Raw genomic sequence first — 23,541 nt, 5'->3', positions numbered from 1 at the left:
AATCTAAATATAACTGTTGCACAGCACAGGCAGGTTCAATTCCTAGAAGCCACAACCCACAGCACTCTTCAAGGAATGGCTCCTCTTCAGCACCTAGGTCCATACACCATCCACTCTCCACCATAACTGAAACTGGGTGATCTGATTCCTTCAGTTTCCTCCACTGGTTACCTGAAGACCCCATTGCTGACAATTGCCCTTCCTCCTCTGTTGGATGCCCACTCCCTTGTTTCTCTGCTCCCAAACCTCATTTTTTCACCCTACGATTGTAGAGTGCTCTGGCTTCCCGAAGCTAGACCCGTGGCTCAATAAATACCCCAATAATAACAATCATTTTGTCCACTGTGGTCGATAAAGTCCATGTTACAAAACAGATCTGTTGAAAGCATAGCGCAAATAGTTTTGCTCCTTGCTACATGGCCCTGCATTAACACCGCCACATATGCACAGTTATAGAAATAAACCTCGTTCTGCGCTCTCGATGCATACATCACATTGACCCACTAGCCTAGGAAAGGCAACACTGGTGGTGTTGTGCAAGTGTTATCCTGAAAGCTGCGGCATAGCAGGGAGAGGGGAGCTTGTGTTAAATGCTGCTGAGGATGTCAAAAACAGGAGAACCAATGAAAAAACTTAAAAGCAGAAAAGTACCACACCAGCACGTCAAGCGAGCTACATTTTCACACCGTTATTTTTATTAGCAACTGGTTTTAAAGGCACTTGGTAAAAAACAAAAATAAAATGTTATTTCCCCCAGTTTATTTCAAGTGAACAAGGAAATTAACCATCAATTATATACAATGCAGATACATGAGAAAGCTCACCATACCCTTTTCACCCCAAGTTAGAAATAGTCTACGAAAGCCAATTGCAGCCTCCAATAGCTTGCTGAAATCTATTCTTAAAGCAGCAGCGTCCCTTAGTGGATTTTTTTGTTTTCGCAGTGAAGCTAGCACCAGTTTTTACATGTATTTATCAGACATGAACAATGTTTCGGAACAAACGCATAATCCATTTGTATTACTTTTGCATCAGTGGGTAATCGGCCGCTATACTAAGGCCTCCAAGGTCAGTAACATTAGCTCCAGCACCCGAAGGACGACGAACGTTAGGGGGTGCTACTCCTGCTCTAGACCACCAAGAAATGCCACTTTACAAGCACCCTAGCGAACGGTTATTAAAATGTCTACATTGTGCATTTCCCATCTTTCATTATTCCTCCCACACTTTGCGTCTCATTTACTTTCCGCCAAAGAGCGCAGACAAAAGTGCAATGAAAAGTAACAATTATATGCAGCTTTGTAGTGTAAACAGATTGACGGCTACAACTGTTCTTGGAGATCCACTGGAAACAATTCTGAAAGCTGTTAGCAAATCACAATTCGGGTCTTGCTCCAGGTCTGTCCCTGCTAGATTATTCATGCACCGACGGGCTGACGGCCACCACGAAGCCTCCGATACTGATGTCATGCACATTCTAATATCGCATCGCTACACAGCAGAGCTGCCATTTAAATGAATGCATATATCTGGATTTGAAACGTCTTTTAAGGGGGGTGGGGGGTAGAAAAGGGTCGGTGTTCTCCGCGAGACCCCATAACATGAGAATTGTTACGTTTTCTTCCGCCACGGTTTTGTAACAACCTAAAGAAACATGCAGCTGCAGATGAATGTAAAATTGTGTGTGTGTGTGAAAATGGACTCGCGTCAGTTGGAGATGTCGGAAACTCGAAGTGTCAGCAAGGCCAATTTGGGGTCCTAATTAAGCCACAAAGTGAAGGACAGAAGAAGTAAGGGTTGTTTTAACAGTAACGACCGACTGGTCTAGGGTGACATTAAGATGGTTTTGGTACAGCAAAGGTCTCTACACGCAGATGGGGCGGAATCTGGCACACCCGATCTGATAGCCTTTCGGAGGGGCCTTAGTGTAATGCCCCACACCTCTAAGAGAATGACCAGAATCCCTCCTTTTATAAAATCAAGAACGTTTGTCACAATATATCTGCATTGTGTGTTGGCAACTATGAACAATCCTAAATACCCCTCCTACCAGTGTCATTCAATGGCGAACCATCTGGTATGAGCACTAGGGAATAGCTGAAAACGTGACTGCAAGAAGCGCATGGTTTTGTACAAGAGTGCAAAGAATTGGAGTAAAGGGGTAGGATCGTTCACGCTTCATTTTACAGTGCACCCCCAATTTACAACTAAACTACAGGGTAGGGAAAGCAACTTGTGCAATTAGTAAAATCATTGCTGGCTTTAGAAAGAAACAGGACTGACATTGCAAATTTCGGCTAGAAAACTGTTGTTTTAGCAAGCATAACACGTAAGCGGATGCTACCATTCGTGAGTGGATCAACTCGCTCTATATTAGTGGTATAAAAATAACTGCCCCCCCCCCCCCAGCATTAGAAATTTCAGATAGCTCATAAATAACTTTTTGGGACTCTGCCGGGGCTAAAAGTCTTAAATGTTAAACATTTCTAGAGCAAAAGACCAGGAGCTCCTCAATTGCCGGCTTTCCCGCATGCCCTTATTGGAGAGGATTTTTCTTCTGTACATCTCATTTCACCAACACATCCCTAACACCCACACATGCATTTCAAGTCTGCCAGAAATTATAAACTTGGCAAAGACGACATCTCCTCTCAAAAGCCATCCTCTTAACAGCTAACCAAACGGCAACAGGACCCATGCCATCCAACTCAAACAATCTGCAACCAGGTGCCTCCCTTAACACACACACACACACAACCTGCTCCCCCCAATGTTCTGTGCCTTGTGCTGGTATCACTCCTCAACATGTCCCGGAGTGGCTCTGCAGTCCTCTTAACTTTGACACCCACCTGCTCTGCTCAGACAATATTGTGCCCAATATTTAGAAGAATGCCCAATATAAAGGAAGACTAATCTTTCAGGCCGACCCATACAAAAAACATCAACTTAGACACTACCTCTTGCACAAACTGCTGTCTTGAATTGGAGTGTCCAAAAGTGCAACCAAGTCCTCCACCCCCAAACGTATGGTTTCCCGTCAATTAAATGTTTGCCGGGCACCTGCTCCTGAACCAAGAAAAGACAACATTTGGGAGAAGGGTGGAGGGTTTTGGGGGGCAGGGGGCACCACGAGTTTGGTGTGCACAGGATTTCTAGCTTCCAAAACTAATCTCAGATGAAATATTGATTTTCAAAAATGTCACCTAGCTTCAATGCATTTACACTGCACCAGCTAACAACAAAGGAAGCGATTGAGAAAAGCGTTGTCCCTTTCTGGCATGCATTGAAAAATACTACGCTAAAACAAAGAGGAAAAATAGGATTCCGGAACCAGAAAAATAGGATTCCGGAACCAAAGAACGAGGTTACTCCTCAGCCATCAACATTCTGACAGTCAATGGCACAAGGAAAATGAGAGAAAGGATAGAGTTTTGGAGCCAACAAATGGACAGCCATTACCTCATTTGAATAGGAAATAACGAGGTAAGAAGCACACCCTGTGAATCCTAACCTTCCCACCCTCGTTTGCACAACTCGACATTGTTCGGTCTGCTTATTGTTCTGGTCAGCTCCCTCGCTCACACAAACTGCGGCCACTGATTCGTTGGGACACTGGAGCTGGTTCTGAAAAACCAGTTAGGCTTTCTTTAGACTGTGCCTTTGTAAAGATTTTTGGAGTAAAATACATTTCTGTTCCTCCCTGATCCGGTGGAAACATGAGGCGGTTGGAGTGTTGGGAAAAAAGGCGTAGTCCAACTGGTTTTATGCGGGCAAACTGAGTTTCTTCCCCTTGAGAACTGTAGAAGGAAAAACAGGTATGACCACGTTAGGACTTGGAACAGAACATACAGAAAAAAAATATATCACATAAAAGCAGACACTAAAATGCATGCATGATTATATGGTATCGAGCCCCATTGCTAAACTGCTAATCTCAGCCCATATACCAGTGAACAGGTGAACAACCAGCCAAAACAGCATGCAAATGACAATCAACTGACAGTTCCAAGACAAGACGTCACAGATTGAACTTCACAGAGTAAAAACAAGAGTGGCACTTCGTACCGAAGGCACAGACTAGAGGATGCCCTATTAGATCTTGCTGTGCGATTCAACGACTGGATCCATCAAAGGAATAGCTTTTTTTCCTGTTCATTTCAGGTTGTCTGTTTTCAACCACAGCACATTAAAATCTCAACAGCTAACCCCCACAATATCCCAGAGAATCATCCACATAATGATCACTGAAAAATCCCAACACGCTATTAATGTAATCATCACGGACAGCCTCAGAGAACCACCTACATTGCCGTCATTGGAGGCTCGCCAGTGGTCATCTGAATAACTCAAAGTTCACAAAACAACCTAGCCATACAACTATTATTCAAGAACCGCCACAGAATCATCCCTGCTTACATCATGCACATTCCCAAAAAAACCCACCCGTGCTACCAGCACTGGAAGTGCACAATAGTGCAATCGCCAATACCATAACCCTGAGCACAGCAAAGAACTAGTTGCATTACGGTCACTCAAAGCCCCATGGTACCTTCCGGACTACAATCAGAACAATCCAAAAAGAACCATTCACACAACCCTTTCTTGAACCTTCATAGAGAACCATCCAGAGTTCCAGCACACAGACACCAGAGAAAACCATCCATCCATAGTAAAATCATTCAAATCTCTGCAAACTTTGCACACTAACATGATCAAAGTCCCAACCCAGATTCTCATCCCTACTATCTGTACAGCAGACTCCACAGAGGGCCATTCACGCTAACACCACCAAGTACATAACCTTCTAGCAAAACTAAAATGACTAATGTCTTTCAGACATCCATCTACATTACCATCACTGAGCAATCATCAATAATGTGGGAACACTAAAAGAAATATGAAATGCCTACAGTATCACTGGGATAGATATCACTGATCATACGTGGAAGTGCTAGGTAGCCTCTGTTTCATGGCTCCAATGGTCCCATTTCCTCACCTTTTGTTATGTACAGGTAAAAGAAATCACAATACAGGATTGTCTGCACAAGCCCAGCCACGATGGCGATGAGATCAAAGAAACCCTCCGACTGGTAGCGCCATATCCAGTTGAAAAGGTAGAGGGTGCGATAAAGTCCTAGGGCGAAGAGATAGTGGCTGGTGATGGTCTCCGCTTCGCCAGTCTTGCTCACCATGAATAGCTGTGGCAGAATTGCCACCGACTCCAGGTAGATAGAGAAGGTCCATAGTATCTAAAAATTGAAGAAACAGATGCACATATGTGGGTTAAGACTAATCACAGAAAACCAAAGAATGTGTAGCTTTAAGCAAAACTCAGAAAGAATCCCCCTTTAATAAATCTAGGCATTCAAAACTCTTAACCAATTACTATCTTGGTGAAGAATTGCAAAACAATGAAACATATATTTTATTTAACTAGAAGGAACTCTATTAAAACAGCAACTTTTCTGACTGCGAGGTTCATGCAGGTTAACATTGGCCTATTTTTTAAATTGGGGCTCACCAGCATCAGGACCAGTAAGCTGCACAACCAATCAGCTGCAAGCTGTATGCATCATTGGAAAACATAGTCCGGCTTGAGAACAGGTACAGAGAGTTGCCAAGAGGCAAGAACGTTGGATATTATAGTTGGGGAAAGTCTAAACCTTTCGGGTAATGTGTTAGTGACCCTTTGAATTCCAGAGACTGCTGCATCACCTCAACAGAGATTGCTAAATGTTATACATTCCTGGTAAAGGTATATACACGTTCTTACCTGAAAGAGTAGATAAAGTATATCCAGAACTGGAATCTTGTGTAGACATGCCTTTGTTTGAACCAAAGGCTGGTTGTATTGCATTTCGGCAACCCATCCCGCTTTGAAAAAGTAGGCCTTGGCTGCTCAACCAGAGCTTCCCTAGGTGGGCTGAAGACCGATGGAAAGTACCACAAGCCTGTGTAGATCAGGGTAGTGCTATGCAGGCTTGAAGATTCCTTTGAACAGACACCAAAGGGACATGGCCTTGAAAAGCAACAGAACCTGCCTTTGACCTCAACATTTATAGGGTGGAGGGAACACATCTGTAGTGGAGTGTTGTTAATATAGATTTATTGTAGATTGCTTATGCCTATTATAAGTGCCATCATCGCTGCCTCTCTCCAACCGTCCTCCTTCCTTGCTCGTGCCGTCCCTCGCCCCCTCTTTGGCTACCACACAATGTCATCAGGTTCCAAGACATGGTGTGTGCAAGGCCTGCTACCCATTCCATTTCTTTCACAATGATGCTCCTTCCGTATATTGAGAGTACTCCTTTAGGTAGCTTGGTCTTCGGTAACTCCTTCCAAACCGCGACGTAGAAGGCATATCTGCTGCATCAGCCAAGGATTCCCCACCAACACTTTCCCTTTTCTCTTGAGATTTTACTCTCATAAAACTCTCCAAGTTGCACACCCTTCCATTCTTTGTCCTCACAGCATACCTGAACACTTCAACAACTTCAATGTGTTTCGACCAACGACAGCCATCACCCTTTAACACCAATGGTACTTTCATTTTGACCCAATCTCCTATCTTCACAGGAGAACGCTTCACCCATCTCCTGTTATCATACAAGACAGTTACACATTTGTTTCCGCCTGATGTTCCATTCCACACCCTCCAAACTTACATCCATGCCAGCTACTTCACCCATCCAACCAACCCGGAAAGAGTTTAGCGATATCCTTCCTTCCTCTGCTGAGCTCAAATGGTGAGACTCGGTGCTACCATGTGGTTTGAACCTGTGCACAATCACTGTCTTTCTTACCACACTTTTCCAATCTCTCCCATTAGACCATGCCCATCTAATAGCTTCCTTTATTATCCTGTTGTACCTTTCCACAATACGGTTGGTCTGTGGGTGGTCTATAGCACTGGTTTTGTGTAAGATGGCCCTCTCCTCACAATACTTCTTAATCTCTTTTAACTTAAATTGCGGTCCATTATTGCTGAGAATTTCTCCTGGATACCCTTCATGCTCACCCAACTCCTCCAAGAACTCCGTCACTCTCTTGGCAGACACATGTGGTGTCATCATCAACCCTACCCATCTTGTCAAAACATCCACCACAACTGCACAATACGTCTGATATCCTTCACTCCATATATGGCCAATTACACCAATAGCAATCCCCCCCCCCCCCGCCAAGGTCTCTCTGGGATGTCTGTGAGAGCCATGGGACATTTTCCCCCACACACACTTTATCGCTGCTTGTACAAAGGATACACTCTGACAATTTTCTCTATGTGACTGTCACGCGACGGCCACCAGTAGTTGTTCCTTATTCATAGTTTGCTCTTTAAGATTCTCCGATGTCCTTCATGTCGTAGTCTAACTATCTTCTCTCTTAATTCCTCAGGTGGAAACAATGCGTCTCCTCTCATGACAATGCCCTACATAACGCATAGTTCTTCTTTAACGTTCCAAAACCCTTCCTCTCCTGCACTCCAGGCAGTTTCTTTGTCCAGTCTTCCTTCAATCAGTTCTTTATTAACTATCTTCGATTTGACATCTTTCACCTGCCTCCAACACTGCTGTTTTGATATTGAAGGTTCTCGTATTTATTTCACACATTTCACCCTGCTCCTCTCCTTCCTTCTCTTCTTCTACCTCAGTAGTCATTCGCGACAGACAATCTGTGGCATAATTTCTTACTCCTGGAATGTATTGGGCCGTAAAATCAAATTCCTGTAGTCTGGACACCCACCTTCTTATCCTTCCAGAGACCTTGTCCAAACCCTTTGTGGAGAACACCTCAACCAACGGGCTTGTGATCTGTGTGTATTTCAGAGGTGGTACCCCCATAAGAAGCTTCTGAATTTGTTCATAGCCCATCTAATAGCTACAGCCTCCTTTTCGATTGTTGCATAAGCCTTCTCTGAACCTTTCAATAGACGAGAGGCAAAGGCTATTACCACCTCTTTCCCTTCTTGATTTGCGTGAGAACAGCTCCTAGTCCCTCATTGCTTGCATCTGTGGTAATTATTGTATGTCGACCTCTCTGATAGTTATGCAACGCCATTGCTGTTGTCAAAGCACCCTTTATGTATTTAAACTCCTCCTCGCATTTGTCATTCCATTCAAATTTCCCATTCATCTTCAATAAACCTCTCAGGGCACTTATATGGTCAGCAAATCCTCTCACGAACTTAGAATAATATTCTGCCTTTCCTAAAAATGTTCCAACATGCTCTTTACAATTTGGAGTACTCATGTGTTCTATTGTGCCAATCAAATCTTTCCTCTGAGATATCCCCCCTTCCGAAATTACGTGACCCAAGTATTCAGTCTCCTTCCTAGTGATCTTCGATTTCTCTTAGCTGAGGGTCTCTTGAGCACTCGAATCTTTTATCATGTTCCTCCTTGTTCTCCGCATACACCAACACATCATCTTGAAAAAAATCACACCCTCTTCTCCTTCGAATAATCTGTACATTATCTTTTGAAAAATTGAAGCTGCGGATATAAGGCCAAACAGCATTCTTTTGTATTGAAACAGCTCCTCTGGTGTTATGAACACTGTTTGATGTCTTGACGCCTTATGTAGTTTGATCTGGTGGTACGCCGCATTGAGATCAAGTGTTGAAAACAGTCGATAGTCCCATTGTTGATATGAGTTCATGTATATTAGGTAGTGGATGTATTTGTGGAATGACACATTTGTTGAGTTGCCTAAGGTCTATACAAACTGACTTTCCCTGTGCTTTTCCTCACCACTACTAGTGGTGACACCCATTCAGATGCATTGATGCTCTCTATAATGCCGTGTTTGTCTAGCTTCCGCAGTTCCTTCCTCACTTCATCCCTCATTGACAATGGAACATTCCGGAGCTTCTGGGCAACTGGCTTACTGCCTTATCTCAGTAATATGTGAAGTGTGAAACCTCGTAGACAACCTACTTCATCGCTGAACACTTCCTCCAGTGTCCTTTTAGGGTCCCTACTAACTCCCTGAACCGTAAAAACGTATTCTTCGTCATTTGGGTCTAGACTCACTTTTAGGTGTTTCTGATGCGTCCAACTCAGGAGTGAGGAGGCCCCTCTATTTGATACATACACACGCCCTTCAGCTGCTATTCCTTTGAAGAGGAGAGTCGCCTTAAACCACCCTATCAGGTCAATTTTTACCCCTCTGTATGCTCTCGGATTGATATCAACCTCATGTAGATATTTGGACCCCATTTCCCAGCTTCTGGAATGAGTGTCTACTTGGCTCCAGAGTCAGCCATCATCACAATTGGGGCACCATTTATGCACACAATTGTCTTGGGGTTGTCAACTTCTCCTTCATTCGCCACCGTACGTATGCATTCCTCCCCATCATCACTTTCACTAGCATCAATCCAGTTCGTGCAGCATTCAGCTCGAAGGCCCTTTCTGTTGCAGATTCTGCATATTATCCTGAGTGCAGGACAGTTTGGATTGTTAGCCCAATGGGAGGGGCTGTCACACCTGTAGCATGTTTTCAATGTCATTCCTCCTCTGTAGTGTCGGAAGTAGGAACGGACGCACAGGAGTGTCGTTAATATAGATGTATTGTAGACTGCTTATGGTGCCATCATATAAGCGGGCTAAGCTTCACTATCACTGCCTCTCTGCAACCGCCATCCTTCCTTGCTCGCGCCGTTCCTTGCTCTCTCTCTGGCTACCATACCGTGTCATCAGGTTCCATGACACTATGTGTGCTACGCCTGCTACACCATCTCTGCCCTAAATTACCACTGCAAGAAACCATCAAACAATTAATGGAGGGCTTAAATGCCTGCTTTCTGGGTGAGACAACCACCATATGCCACAGTCAGTCAGTGTGTAGACTCAGTATGCAATGATGAAAATGTATGAGTTTAGTGTACATCCAGGTAATGCAGGGAGCTCTGAAACAGTGTATGGCAGAAAGCAGGGTCACCAGAAATCCTGATTAACATGAAACCTAAATATTACCCTTTAAAATCATAGTATAAATTCCTGAGGTGGAAATGGATTTACTTTTTTTTTACAATCCTAGCAGAAGTCTTTGCAACAAAAAAATATGTCAGTCACCAGTGTGAGGTCACTGGTGGCAAGGGGATCGGACCCCTTGTGAGCCAACGCAGACACACCTAAAGTCCCAGATGGAGTGCAATAAAGCAACATTTCTGACTGCATGGTTCCGGCAGGCTAACAATGGCCTATTTTTCCATTTTAGCTCACATTACCTCCCCATCTTAATTGGTTAAATGTTTCAAAAGTAGATAGTTTTCCATCATTAAACACCTAATTTTCTCCACCCACGCATGATATTCTGGAGAGATCCGATTCCTCATTAATAGAATTACTGCCATAGCCACAATTCTTCAATATTATTCTGGTGTCAATGATTGAAGAATACACTAAAGGACAAGTACACATTTATGCCATGAAAAATGGCATCTTAACACTTCTGATCATAGAGTAATTTACACTACAAATGCATTATATGCACATTTCCACCAACCTCACAGGTTTCCCCAAAACATACAATGAATTGCTGCTCTAGATATACAATAAATTACAAAACATGAAACTATTCTTCTAATACAACAATAAAATGTATAACTATCACACATATGAGGACATCATTTCGGTCCTGTGGTCTTGTTCAAGGACTTTCCTCAGGGGGATACTTTGTGACTGACCACCTTTACTTTCAATCAAGTGTTCATTTTTCACATGTTGGAAGTTTAACAGCGTTCTTGAAACAGCCTGTGTTTTGATCTTGTTAGATCTACAAATAGAAAAACCACATTAATAGCTTTTCCCATTGTCTCCCTTCTAACATACTATTCCACTCTATGGTATACAGTTGGCTCAGTTTAAATTCACGTTAATCTAGAATGTGAAATAACCGGTACTAGTGAATAATACATCTCTTCTTCTGTAAATATTGAACAGAAAATGTACGAAATACTACTGTATGGTGGAGCTATATATCCGCATACAATGTGAAAAAGTGGTCTTTCTAGTCTTCATTTCAAGGCTTAATCATGAAGAGTCTTAACCACTAATAAGCCGTCGTTTTCAATGATTTGTAGGATTTATTTTGAGGAATGGTTTGGCTTTCCTACATCTACCCAAAATGTCTCTAGTAACTAAAAAGGCTCGCTTTAATTAAATAAACGTTTGGATCTCATCTTAAGTACCTTCGACAATAGGATCATTAATTACCTGAAATAATAATGGATAATGTAGACTATGCATAGTAGACCTGGGCACCATACTGGCACATCATTACCCACAAGGTCTGAGTTGCTTGTAGGTTACCACGTATCTAGCATAAAAACGTAGTACACACATTCCAACACATGACGCTAGTGAAATATGGGGTATCTGCAGAAATGATGGAATTCTACAATACCTACTGCAAAATTACCGAATTTGGTGGTACATTTTTAGTAAAAAATAGATGGGGGTGGGGTAAGGGTATAAGTTAAGGCACGGGGAAGTTGGGGGGGGGAAAGGTCGACCGGCTAATCCAAATTAGAACCTCAGTGAGGGACAATTCGATTGTTACACGCAATCTGATTGGCCCTCGCTGGGGCTTTACCTGACGGTAATACCCGATCTGAGACACCACGCGGCAGGAGGCTGCCATCCTCCCACGCCGGGGATTCAGGTAAGTGTTTTCTCCCTCCCCTCCTTGCCCCCGCCAAAAAATCCCCTCCTTGCCCTTCCAACCCCACTTACCTTTTTTCCTCCTTTTTCTGGTGCAAATGCGCTGGGAACCCTTCTGTCACCAGAGCATACGCTTTCGATGGCTGCCATGAAAAGGGAAAACAGACTCCGTTTTCCCTTCACTGGTGGCCATTTTTTTAAAACTTTTTTTTTTCTGTTCTGAAAAGTTGCGTCGTTTCGGAATAGAAAAACAATGCTATTAGTACCCTTGTCTTGCCGGCCGGGGTGCTAATAGCAATAAGCCCCACGCTGCAGGGGCATTACTGAGTCAGGTATTGCCACGGGGCATTCGTTATGTAACTAACTTTGGGCCACTGGGGCATTACCTGACTCTGTAATGGCCAAGCAGGCTCATGGTTTATAGCTTAAATATGGCACTTCTAGTTGTAAACAGTCACCATATTATAATTACTACTTTAAAGAACATGCTCTGCTGGAGGAGGACACATCTTTACTCATCAAGAGGGTGGTTTCCATTATGATGGAAAGGAACATATTACTATATTGTGATGTATAGAAACTTGATGCAGATATATAAATGGAGTACCTTTTGAAAATTAAATCACTCATTTATAATACCCCGATGTCAATAGCTCACTGTCACCTATATCATGTAATATTATGCCATTCAATTGCCTCCTTTAAACTGCTCTCATTACCTTTGGTCTTGAATATAAACCTTTGTTCCTAACTGATATGTTTACAGTCAATATCAGTTTTGCACTATCCTTTGATCTTTTCTACTGGAGTCCACTGAAAATCATAAGATTTTTGATCCAACATAAGAAAAGGTATAACCAAAAGGTCGGGTTCCATTTTAAAGGGAACTTTTACATTTGATAATTCTCATTTTCACTTTGTGAGATGTTTTACCAAAATATTAGGGCAAAACACAGTATGTGTGATGTTGGTACTGTCGCAATTGGTGAAATCCAAGTATCCATTTAGTGACCCAAACCTCAATTTCTTTGTAAAAATGCACACAACAGTTTCAGCAAACAAAATAACCTTTTAAACTTTGCTTACCCCACAACATTGTCAAAGTTGTGTTAAGCTTCTCTGTATTTCTGATATCATTTTAGTACTCTTCTAAAAGGCAAATAGTAGGCATTGTTGATCTTTCCATTCCCCATAAAATCTTCTTTCAATTATTTTTTATAATCTTGATTCTATTGGATACATTGGTAAAGGCACACAAACTAGATGATCCAGATGCATTTTTATCCTTTATATACAACATACACTCTATTACTAAAAGCTCTTTACCCTGCTTAACAAGTTTTGGATAGCTGATGCTCTGTTCTAATTTATCATTTAGAATATTGGCGTTGGTATGGCAGTTTCTTTTGAGTCTTCAAATTGACCAAAAGGTCAAATTAATTTTGTATGGTTGGCATGGTGGCTATTATAATGGGTATCCAGTGAAAATGTAGCCAATAAACATTCAGTCATTGAAAAGGCTGTGGTGAAAAAACCTCTGCAGTGAAAAGGTTGACAAGCAAAACGTAGTCCATAAATGCAGCCTAAAAGTAGCCAAAAATGTAGTGCTGCTAAGGTAATTGTTAGTGTCAAGGAGGGTTTAGTGGGCTTGTGATTGCCTGGTTTAGAGTTAGGATATGGGTAAGGATAGGGGTTAGATTAAAGGTGTTTGGGTTTGGTTAATCGTTCGGGTAGATTAAGTGTCAGGGTTAGTGTTAGCAAAGGGGTTTCCAGTAAGGCTAGAGCAAATAGAGTAATGGTTTGGGTACGTAATCAAGGAAGGGATAGGGAGGTTGGAGTGGGCTGGTGATGTTGGCGAAGGATAATGGTTGAAATAAACAGAGGTTAGGGCAAAGTAAGCATTTAGGTAAGTGGTAAAGTTGCAGTAAGGGTATATGCTAAGGTTAGTATAGAGCAAGAGTTTGTGTTGTGCAAGGGCTATGCAATTTGTGGCGAGCTTTAATGGGGTAGGAGATAGGTTACATTTTCATTTTCTATTTATTTTGTATCGAGTAACATGCAAATAAAAGGCTTTAGGGTGCGAAATGGTTTGCGTTTTGTAAGAGTTCAGGGTACAGTAGGGGTTGTTATTAGAATGAGGGGAAGGGTAAGGAAGGGAGTTAGGTTGATTGCAGAGGTTTCATTAGACATTTGGGTCATATTTAGGGTTACAGCCTTGAACTTTTGTGCATTTAAAAATAGTTTTTTTGGCAACCTTATTACTGGCAACATTTTCACACTTTGGATTGCTTAGGTTGAATGACTAAATTTTTTAAAAACAACTTTTTGCTAGCTACATTGTCACATGACTACATGTTCACGCAGAACCTTATAATGCAGGGATTGCGATATGATCGTACTGACAACTTGCCTCTGTAAATAGTCAAATAAAAAAAAAAACTTCAAACATTACTGATGATGTGGGAAAACCTTACATAAATGTTTTGTGTGGTATTCCATTGACAATTAAGTATGCAGATTGTTTATCACCTTTTCACTAATTATGAGGTCATCAATATATCGCAGACGTACCTTAAGATTGGTATTAGAAGGATCGATATCTGTGTATATTACTGAGATTACAAACATTTCAACATAAAGATTAGCCACGATTAGGGGCCATAGCTGCACCCATCACTGTTCCTTCCATTTGTGCATAGATGGTACCCATCCCTAGACTCTGAGATCACATTTGATCATGTACAATGGTCCTTCTTGGAAAAAGTGGTAACAGATACACATTTTAGGATGTGTTGCTTCACTGTAAGAACAGCAAACAGCTAAAGAATTTCAGTTATCTCGTGAGATGCATCGGGGGCACCTGCTTTGATCCTCCTTTTCTTTACAATATAGAACTGCTGGCATGCATGATTCACTTTAACCCAGAGGTCAAAGGGTTGCAATGTGAACAGACTTTAAAGTTTCAATAAATGCGATTGCAGTTTTTTTGTTTTGGACCAACCCAGAAGGAGGTGATGTCTGAACGAGTTTCATACAGGGTTCAAGGTAAACTGTCGTAATCTAGCATCCTTTCAGTGGGTAGCGGTGAAGGCAAGACAAAAGGAGACAAATCAATATGTATGTAATGAAACTGGAGGAACATTCTAGGAATACAGGTACTCTGAGGTTTAAGCACCCTGTGTAGCCTGAACCTCTGTCCGATACTATAGACTCTGAAGGGGGAGCTGGCCAGGTGGAGAAGGAGGTCTCATTTCCCTGCTGTGGAGGAGGAGGACGACGATGATCACGATTAAAATTAACCTGTTGACGAGGCTCCGGTGTCAATTAATGATGCTTCCTCAACTCCTTTAGGAACATTAATTACAAATTTGTAAAGTTCACATGTAAATCGCAAGCGTGCATTGATTGGTAGGGCAATGCTTATCCTCTCCAAGGACATTAGCGGATTTGCATACCCAGATTTGTGTGACCAGTATAACATACGAGAGGCAATGGAGTTGAGCCGCAGGGAAATCTATATCCCAGAGAATTTGCACACGCTCAATCGTATGAGTTATGTGGGAATTATGACAAGAGGAAGGCCAACAAGCACCTTCCTACATGGCCATTGCCGAGTTCCCAGTGGGGCTAACCCAGAGATCTGTGGAAACTTGGCATCCCAGCATTGGGCTGATGTAAATTAGAGAGAGTACATCAACTTTTAAATGGACACAAATGTAATTACTATGCAGAGGTTCAAGAGATGGAAGGTACTTAGTACAATCCAGAACAGGATATCCTTATTAGACACTATATACTTTTAACTAGTGGGAGAAAACACCAATTTTGCAACTTCTTGGGAGAGGAATCTGGGAAGTGAACTCTCTGATAAAGTATAGAATAAAATAGATCACAGTGTTTCATGGAAAGGTATTTACACATGCCACACTGCCCAATTGAATATTCTTCATAAATGACATGTAGATCCAGCTACAGACTAAACCTTTTTCATTTCAGGATACACGACTTGTAATAGTCACAACCACACTTTTCCCTCGGGGCAACACACCATCCTCACATGGCCAATCCAAAGGCAAGGATGGCACATCACATTTCCTGTTCTAGATTTGTTTTTTTGTGCTTTTTAGGCATAAAGACCATATCACACACAGTTACTTACCCCCGTCTTCGATTGTGTACACAGATTCCTGTCCAACCAATAGTTAGCCAATTTAAACAGTTTTGTCATTTGCTTTTGCACCACCTTTCCTTCATGTATTACCAATTCATACAAGTTGGCTTGGGGATTCTTTAGCCTCACCAACGCAGGGGGCCATCAAGTGATTCCAAAATATTTTTAGAACGGCAAGCTCTCGATTTTAGGATCCATCCATGTTTTAAAGTCCCCTCATATAGTAATGTACATTCCTTAACCTTTTCTGGGTTTACCTTTTTTACCATCCACTTACGAGAGGGGAGTGGGAGGGATTTTGTAATTAAACTTGCAAAAAATGCCAAAACGTAGTAACCTTTTCCCCAAAAAAAAAAAAAAAATACAAGATGCTGCTTTTATGGATTTTGTCAAACTTGCACATATATGTTCTTTGAAGTTGGCAGCAATACTCAAGTAAATCAATGAATAAAAGACACAAACACAAAATACATCACAGTTCGTGGCAACGTCACTGGTAGAGGTAGAGTCTTGGTTGGGTCCATCTTGCCTCCTGCTGCCTATGCAATGCCAACAAGACAGTAGTCCGTATTCTTTCTTCCTGTGTCTAAGGTCAGAGATAACGCCTAGCCTGTGGCTTGGGCACCTGCTGAACATTTGGTAGTATCACCTTTTAATCTTGTACTCCCGGTTTAGACATTGTACTCCAGCCTTTAGACAACAGCAATCCACCCCTCTATACTGTGAGGGCTTCATTTACAGTTCAGCAAAGAGTGGCTTCTGGGAGTAGTTCCGGTCTGTGCCCTTTGAACATATGGATGTTCAAAATGGCCCCAAAAAGCCTTGTGGACGATGCACAGGGTCTTGAACTGGATCCTTGCAGCCACCGGGAGCGAGTGGAGAGATTTCAGGGCTGGAGAGATACGGTCCCTGGGCTCCTGGCCTAGGAGAAGTCTTGCAGTCCTGTTCTGGATTAGTTGCAGAGGGCGGAGAGTAGAGGAAGTATGATTGAGAAAGAGGCTGTTGCAGTAGTCCAGCCTAGAGATAACTAGGGCTCTGGAGACAGTGATCTTCTGGGGGAAAGTGAGAAAAGGCTGAAGTGAGCCGAGTGTCAGCCGCATAACACTGAAAGTTACAGGAGAAGGTAGAGATCAGGTGGGCCAAAGGGGCCAAGTAGACATTGAGGAGCAAGGGTGAGAGGATAGAGCCCTGGGGAACACCACATGTGGAGAAAGAGGACCCAAGTTGGACCTGGGAGGGTCGGTCTTGGAGGAAGGGGGTCAATCACACCAGGGCCTGATCTGTGATGCCCAGGTTCACATGGAGTCGTGCAACCTAGCAGTATAGCCGCATCCAGAAAATATCTGACTGTTGGGTCTGTACTCACCTTCCCCATGACAATGACTCTGGATTCCAAACAGCACATACACTCTGATTTGGGAAGACAAAAGATGATCAGAGACTGGTTTCCCAGTAAGATGGTCCCAATCTTTACCTGCTACTAGATACTAAACCAAGCTATCCACACCCCCATGAGCGAAGAGAATCCGGGTGGAAGGACTTTGCAGAAAGTATGGGTTACCCGTTGCCCATGGCAGATCTTAAGCTACACAGAGATAACATTTGTGGGCTGGCCCTAATGAACCATGAACAATTAGCGTTGCACATTAGCATCTTCAAAAACAACGTAGCCTTGGATGTTACTTATCCCTGCTAAACAATGCGTCTGAATATTGCACTTTTGTGCATGATCATGTTAGAAACACACCATCTCCTGCATCTGTTAATCTGCAGCTACACTGCACAAACAAAAAAACAGAGGCTAGTCCATGCGGGGGGATTGGCTCACCAGAGCTATAGGTTCTTTAAACTTCCATAATGCATATGGGCTGGATCCCATCAGCTGTCCTAGCGGGATATACTGTGCATTTGTTTGCATACACTTTGCACTCAGCTGTGCTTGCAAGAGTGCCTCGAATATCATGAAATACAACAAGGTTTGAAATTGATGTTGTCTGAAGAAATCTCAAAAGGGAACAAAGAAGGTGGTTCTCGGAAGTGTTGGTTTAGCATGTTCAAAGTGCTGTGAGACCTTTTTGAGCAAGCCTCAGAGGAGGGGATTGTGGGGTAAAAAACAGAATGTGTCATGTAATGCAATACACATGGGCTAAAACCCGTTAGGCTTGAAGGAGTTGGGAGCCATCGCTAGCTGTTGCACGTTAATACGAGAAATGAAAGCAAGAGAAATAAAATATATATATACTTCACATTTATGTTTTTGCTGTCAGCAGAACTAGTAATGTAGACAGATTCCACTTTGAAGCGTTGGGCATGGCACCCACTGATAGGCCTTTCTGCTGCCAGCAAGGACAGCTTCAAATCCCAATTATGTTAAATTTGAAGCTTTTTAAGGATTGCATCTACTCATTAATGAAGCTTAGACCTAGGGTGCCTAGTTTAGGGCAAACAACAAAGTTTAGTACTTTCACTTATTACTGCTTTGCTAAAGGCCAAATACATTTCAAGTGTACGTGTGCAGTGAACATCGAGACGAAAAGCCTTCTGAATTTGGGGGGAGAGGGCAATTCTGCTCCATGGGATACACTCCCACATTACCTAACCCAGTATGATCTCAGTTTTTCTTTGACACAATATCAGCTGATCTGTGTGATGCCCGAAGGCATGGATGAGAACTGCAACTGTCACTGTTTTCAGTATATTATAATTTTATAATATGGAGTGGGGTATTTAATGCGAATAACAGCTTTTCATTTTACATTTTCTTTAGGACTGTGAAGAGTATTAAGCCTTAAGTTTGGGTGATTTTTATTTTTAATTTGGGTAATGAGTACGCAATTTACATGATTCTATTCTTTACACTGGCCTTTAGAGTAAATAGAGATTCAGCATTGCAAGGAATTTAGCCATTTTCTACATTTGCAGTGTGCAACTCTCCAATTTTAATACATATAAATAATGTAGGAAAGTATGATGTTGGACTAGTTTCTTTTATTAAATAGCCCGATTAGGATATGGCTTTGGACAGGGTAAATAGCATTTAGAAAGAAAGACATTTAACTAGTCTTCCTTATCTGAATTGACTTTTTAGTGCTTTCCTTTTGTTTGTATTTGATAAAAAAATGCTTTAGATACTTTAAGGTGATCATTACGTTAATAGAGCTTATTATTCGTATTGTATTAAGCAGAATAACCTGCATTTAATGTAGATATATGTAGTGGGCACAGTGACACTAGATAATTTAAAAAAAGGAGTTACTTGAAACTTCCTTCCAATCTGTTTTTTATGCAATTAGTGCCTATAGTGCAAATTAACAGCGTAGATTGGCAGTTTGCTGATGTAATTTCTGGATTTTCAGGATTTCCCACCCACAGGTGGATACAGAAAACCAAACATACAAAGGCATATCATACATGACCAAACATCAGATAGTATTTTGATGACAAAACACAGGGCAAATGAGCTTGTGCGGGGCATTAGTCGTAATCCCTCATGTTGGTTGGTGGGTTAAGGCACATGCTCCCACTGGCAAGGTTACAGATCGAAGGCTTGTTTGAAGAGACTATTTAGCCCTTTCCTTTGGGGACTCCGGGGGAAACGTGGATGCCAGTATAAGACGCTAAGTAGGGCTCTTGGTTCAGGAGGCCTTATTCAGGATGAACAAGAAGGATTTGCGTTGCTCCACTGGGTGCCAGAAGAGTACCTTTAAGGCGGGTGTAGCAAGGTACTGTAACTTAGCGTGAACACATTTGCTTTGTTGCAATAGTCGCTGCAGATCAGTTTCTTGGATAGTTACATTTGTTTATGTAAAGGCAATCTTTTGATTGGGAGAAAGAGGACTGGGTTGAAAAGTGATCAGAGGTGTTTTACTGAAGGAAAATAGCCGTCACATATACTGGGGTGGAGAGCAGTTCATTTAGTATTGAGGGCATTTCTGCTGCCTTCCTTCACTACAAGTAGAATTGTAATGCAGACGGACAATAAAACTACTTTGCATTGCCTAATCAAACTAGAGGTTACGAGGTCCCAGGACCCTCTCAAGGGATCAGAAAATGGCTTCTAGCAAGGGGTCTCTTGTGTGAGAAACCGGAAGGTGTCTCACCCGCTAGTCCCCGTGGGATCGGTCATCCAGGTGGCCAGGACTCGGTCATCCAGGTGGCCAGGACTCGGTCATCCAGGTGGCCATCACTATTGGATCCAGTTCCTGGGGGTGGACCAGTGCAGGAGGATCACCTGGATGAGGGGTCTTCAGGGAGTGGAAGTGGGACACCGAAGGACAGTACATCGTGAGCGACAACGGAACACCACCAGAGCCGCACGCCTGACATGTCCCAACACCCTGATCAGGCATGGTCGGGAAATTACTAATCATTACACACACCTGATTCCCATCACACTTCCCCACACGGATAAAAGCCAGAGCCTGAAAGCACACTCTTAGCGAGGAAATGCCCCAACCTCTAGAAGCCATTACTTTCACGAGCCTTGGAAAGTGAGAAGCCGGAGACCACGAACTGGAACTGAACCAGCCTATGCTGTGCACCCGAAGAAACCGGGGCGCTCCCGTGTCGATAACCCAGGCTGGGAGGAGCGATTGGTGCTGTGTTACGGTCCTTGGCTCCAGCAAGAAACCACAACTTTCCAAATAGCCTTCATTTCATAATGCTTTCCATGTTATCTGATGTTTTAATTGCTATTTTACAAAGGGGTTTCTCTGTCTAATAAAAATGTGTTCTGAGGTCTTGCCCCAAGGTGGAGAAATTCAGCGATTCCAAATATCAAATTCAGATTCCATGATGGAAAAACTTGTATACATTTAGGCCAACAGTCAGCACTTTACAGAGCAATCCACATTTACAAATTAATCACATTCAGGTGGAGACGGCAAGACAGACAATTACAGGGGTGATGGGGGAAAGTGGGTGGAGAGCTAAGTGTTGGGATCATGCTTTGGAAGCCTTGATCACTCTGCCAACGTTGGCACCTATAACGCAACGTGTGCCCCCGCACATTCTAGAATGCGTGGTGCGCGTTCTTGTCATTTTCAATATTGCACCATGCACCGTTTCTATGCGGTAGACAAATGTAGACGCTGAATCAAATTGGTGGGTTGCAACTCCGAGTAGATCCCTGCTGATGCTAACGTTGCTCCTTTTCTCTTGCCCGCTCCTGATCCTTCTTCTCGACTTCAGACCCTTCCTATTCAAGCTCCTTGCTCTTCATTCTGTCCTTCATAAGCACTCCCCGACTCCACCTGGCCCCTGGCCGAACCTTGCCTCACTGCATTCACTACAGCCTCATCATCGCTCCTCTCTGCTCCCGGATTCCACAAAGCCAGTTAAGCCTCGTCTCCCCTTGTTGCATGCCTCCAAAGTCCAGCTCCATTTACTCGTCTTCCAGAAGCTAGAGGGTTTTTTGCCTCCTGCTTTATCCCTCTGGGACATTGCTGTTGGGTCACCTTATGTGTACAGCTATAATTTTAAAACTGTACTACCACAGTGGCTTGTTGCAATCGCTCCATCTCTTCATGCAAGGTGGTAAGTGGAGTAAGAATGGTTAATTGGTATTGAAAAGGCTGCTATTTCCGACAGTAAGGGAATGACATGCCAATTTCCAGGAAAGCAGATCAATATTGAGGGTGTCCGCTCATTTGGACGAAAAAAAAAAGATCGAATGACCATTTGGTCGAAACCAAATGGTCGAATTTTTTTTAAATTTATTTATATATTTTTTTTGTTTTGTTTGCTTAAAAAAAATAATATATAAAAAGGCGGGTTGGGGGGGAACCCCCCCCCCAAAAACAAAAAAAAAATGTAAAAAAAAAAAAAAATTCGACCATTTGGATTTCGACCAAATGGTCGACCATTTGGTTGTCGACCAAATGACTGGTAGCCAATATTGAGCCTGGCCTTGTGGATTTGGTAGCTTTAGTAGCAGGGGCGAGAACAATATAGTGATGAGGTCAGTAGAGGGAAGATGTGAAATGGGAGGAGGACCATGGGGGGTAGGGACCAGGAGACGGATACAAAGTTAAGCACTTTGTTGAGGAGAGTAAAAGGAGAAAGCCCAGCAGAAAGGAGGGATGGCTGAGGGACTTGGAATGTGAATGCGGGGACACCAGCAAGAGAACCCGACAGCAGAGAAAGGGCTACAGGAGAATTTGAAGTAGATGTGACAGGGAGCAGGGGCACTCTTGCCTGAAACCATGCAATGGGTGAAACGGGTGTGGGTTGATAGTGTAGGGGGAGACATGACTTAAGGGCAAGCTCCTGGTTCTGAATCTTGCTGCCTTCTTACTTCTGCCAAATCATCCAGATTTTCTTTATACTAAAGCTCAGTATTACTCACGCACCAGATCCAATTCCATGCAGATCAAGTAACAATGTATGAACAAAGCACAAATTGAAAGTTTGCAGGTGCTTCAGGCAGGATGCGAAGGTAGGATACTTATAGGGGCCACTTTCCTCAAACCACATTCACTGCTGCAAGCATGGGTTAAAGAGAGAAGACCTTTAAAGGCTTAGAGCAGTACTATAGCATCGAAATGAAGCAAATGCACTAATGCCACACTGGAACGGAGGAAGAATGATGCTAGAGTATATCAAAAGTATTGATAGGAGACTATCCAGGATGTGTGTCAGACCTCCCTATTATGCGTGTTCACATACCTCCAAAGGGCTGAAGTCATGGTTCACCAGAAAGGCCAAAATTGCAGTAGGGATCACCAGGAACTCCACCCGGAAGGTATCGTGGTTTCCATCGTAAGTCGCTTTGAACTTGCTGTAGATCATCCAGACTGTGGCATATGAGCAGGCGATGTAGACCACCTGTAGTGGAAAATGAAAAGTGGAGAAGACCGGAATGGTTAATTGAAGTAAGTCACAAAGAGATGAGACCATGGACGCATAGAGAAGCAAAGAGTACATGAAACAAAAGACCCAAATGGTCAGGAAAAAAGACGATAAAAAACATAGCAAAGATTTAAACCCTGACTATCAACATCCTATTGGAAATGTTCACAGATATAATTACAAATTGAACTGCCAGGTTGATTTCAGCTCTTGTGTTTTTTCATAGTCATAGTGCCCAAGTTGGTTGATGCAGCAGTGCTATCCGAGGATGCAAAAAGAAATTAATTAATTCCATTATTATTGCCATGAAAATCAGCAGTTATTGTTTTTTATTAGAGTTTAACAATTACTTCCAAATACCACTTTTACAACTGTTTAATAGTTAGCTAATGATATTAACCTTTTCTCGCTATAGTGGATGAGGACACAGTACTAATGCATAGCACATAACGCGTTTTAAATCCAACTCTCAATTTCCCCAAGGATTGAGAAAAATCAGGTAATAGGCTATACAGGCAGTCAATACCACAATAAATATATTTAGAGACCGGCCGGACACTCCAACAAGGGTCCGTTCAGGCCTCTCCTGTGTAGCAGTTACTGTGGATTTTCCACCTGACCACTCCTTGGGTTCCCTCACACATCATAGGACCGATTTACTAGTCCCAACCATCCTCAGATCTCTTTGAAAATGACCCGAGGGTCGAAACACGCGTCAGCTACACAAATAAAACACTTGTTAGACTTCTCAAACTGAGTTTCCTACTCATTATTAGAGATAATATACTCTCAACCCCATCTAAGTAACTGGCGCAATTGTGAAGGGTCTGAACCCCAAATTCTATTTTCAAAGTC

At 42.7% G+C, this 23,541-nt stretch overlaps 1 protein-coding gene across 1 annotated transcript in view; it reads right to left on the bottom strand.

Annotated features, from left to right (window-relative positions):
• Window positions 1-673: 673 nt before the first annotated feature.
• Window positions 674-23,541, bottom strand: part of KDELR1 (KDEL endoplasmic reticulum protein retention receptor 1) — a 154,811-nt gene continuing 131,943 nt past the window's right edge. The window contains exons 3-5 of the mRNA XM_069637339.1: window positions 22,504-22,662; window positions 4,997-5,249; window positions 674-3,797 (exon numbers count right to left, since the gene is read on the bottom strand). Coding sequence (XP_069493440.1) covers window positions 3,763-3,797; window positions 4,997-5,249; window positions 22,504-22,662 — 447 coding nt within the window. The 3' untranslated portion in view covers window positions 674-3,762. The remainder of the gene's footprint in view (window positions 3,798-4,996; window positions 5,250-22,503; window positions 22,663-23,541) is intronic.

Source organism: Ambystoma mexicanum, chromosome 1q (genome assembly GCF_040938575.1).
Source record: "Ambystoma mexicanum isolate Mex_15411 chromosome 1q, UKY_AmexF1_1, whole genome shotgun sequence".
Taxonomy (NCBI): Eukaryota; Metazoa; Chordata; class Amphibia; order Caudata; family Ambystomatidae; genus Ambystoma; species Ambystoma mexicanum.
This window is presented reverse-complemented; position numbering and strand designations above follow the sequence as displayed.